Source organism: Poromitra crassiceps (genome assembly GCF_964638095.1).
Source record: "Poromitra crassiceps genome assembly, chromosome: 3".
NCBI classification, from domain to species: Eukaryota; Metazoa; Chordata; class Actinopteri; order Beryciformes; family Melamphaidae; genus Poromitra; species Poromitra crassiceps.
Window position 1 is genome coordinate 51,760,343 of NC_139625.1, and position 1,775 is coordinate 51,762,117.

The 1,775-nt window shown below is 44.8% G+C and overlaps 1 protein-coding gene across 1 annotated transcript in view; it reads right to left on the reverse strand.

The window, feature by feature from the left end:
• myo10l1 (myosin X, like 1) overlaps positions 1-1,569 on the reverse strand; it is a gene marked incomplete at both ends in the record, with an annotated part of 58,499 nt that extends 56,930 nt beyond the window's left edge. The window contains one exon of the mRNA XM_083633053.1: positions 1,306-1,569. Within this exon, the coding sequence (XP_083489179.1) occupies positions 1,306-1,569 (264 nt within the window). The remainder of the gene's footprint in view (positions 1-1,305) is intronic.
• Between the last annotated feature and the right edge of the window lie 206 nt (positions 1,570-1,775).

Below are 1,775 nucleotides of genomic sequence, written 5' to 3' on the forward strand. Positions count from 1 at the left end.
GAGTCAAGCCGGCTAGAGCAGACACTCACGCCTCGCGCCACTTGGGCTCCATAGGGTTCCATTGCCGTTGCCACCCAGTGACGCGGTTTGTTTACCAAAATGCTGCTCGGCTGATCCGTCGTATAGCTTTTATTCAAAGCGCTTTACAATGCCTACATTCACCCATACACACATGGATGGCGGCAAGCTACCATGCAGGGTGCTGGCACAACCACCGGTAGCAATTTGGGGTTCAGTATCTTGTCCAAAGACACTTTGACATACAAGAATCACGCATCTACTGTAGCACTGTCTCTCTCTCTTTTATTCTCTCCTCAGTAATATAGCTGCTTCATCTCTCCTCTAAATTCTCTCTCTCTCTGAATGAATGAATGAATGACTTTATTTGACAATATATAAATAACATGTGACAGAAGCACTGTCTGGGATACTGCCAAGGATAGACACAAAAAAGCTCAGAGCTTATTTCCATTGTGGTCCTTGTAGGGGGGTGGGGGAACGAAGTGTTCAGACATGCATCGTACAGACATCGTAAAGACACATGAGATCACAACACATCACATACATCACATAGACATAACATAGACACATAAAAACCTGTAAAAGTGCCTTTAACTGAATATCTAGGCTAATTATAGTCCCTTTTGAGCCATGTCTTTAGGCTGGACTTGAATCTATCAGCACTGTTCACTATTTTCAGGTCACTGGGCAGACTGTTCCAAAAGACAGCTGCAGAATATAAAAATGACTCCTTCCCCATACAACTCCTGAACCTGACTGGCACAAAGTCAGTTGAGCTACGTCTAGTTGAATAAGCATGGGTGTCCCTGACACGGTTGAAGTAGTCATTGAAGTACACCTTTTTTCTGAGCCTGACCTTTGACCCAAATAAGATGGACTCAGTCTTCCCCACATGGAGGGACAGCTTGTTGTACCCTAGCCAGTCACTAACCTTCTCTAGTTCTGCACTCAATGTCTGCTCAACCACTTGTTTATCTTTATGAGACATTAGTAAGGCGGAGTCATCCGCGTATAAAAAAAGGTCACATGAGCAAGCTGCTTTCAGGTCATTGATATACAGGAGGAAGAGGAGCGGACCCAATACACTCCCTTGAGGGACCCCGCACTCTACTGTCCGAGGACTGGAGAGTACTCCATTTACAGTATATCTACCACCTGTTGTCTCCCTTTTAGGTAGGAACCAATGAATTTCAGAGCTGCCTCACTGAAGCCTAGAGCCCTAAGCTTCATTAACAGGATGCCATGATCCACTGAATCAAATGCCTTCTGGAGGTCTAACATTACCATTCCACAGAACTTTCCCTCGTCTACCTCTTTCCGGATGTAATCTGTGAAGAACAGCAGGCAGGTGTCTGTGGAGTGGGACCTCCTGAAACCAGACTGGAACTTGTACATAAGGTTATTAGTGGAGATATACTTGTCGATTTGCTCATAGACAAGCCTCTCAATGACTTTAGAAAGGACAGTCAGGATGGAAATGGGTCTGTAGTTTCCCGGTTCCAGTTTGTTTCCCTTTTTGTGGAGAGGAATAACTCTCGCCGATTTCATTTCGCTTGGAAATGTTCCTGTTTCTATGGCTAGGCTAGCAATGTGAGCTACACATTGGGCAATGATTCCTGCAGCATCCTGCAAAAATCTACCAGGGATATTATCTAATCCAGTAGCCCTTGAAGTGTCAAGTTTTTTAAGCTTTTCCTGGACCTCCATCCCAGTCACTTTCCTAAAGGAAAAAGCATCTGCTTTAACCCCCTGTT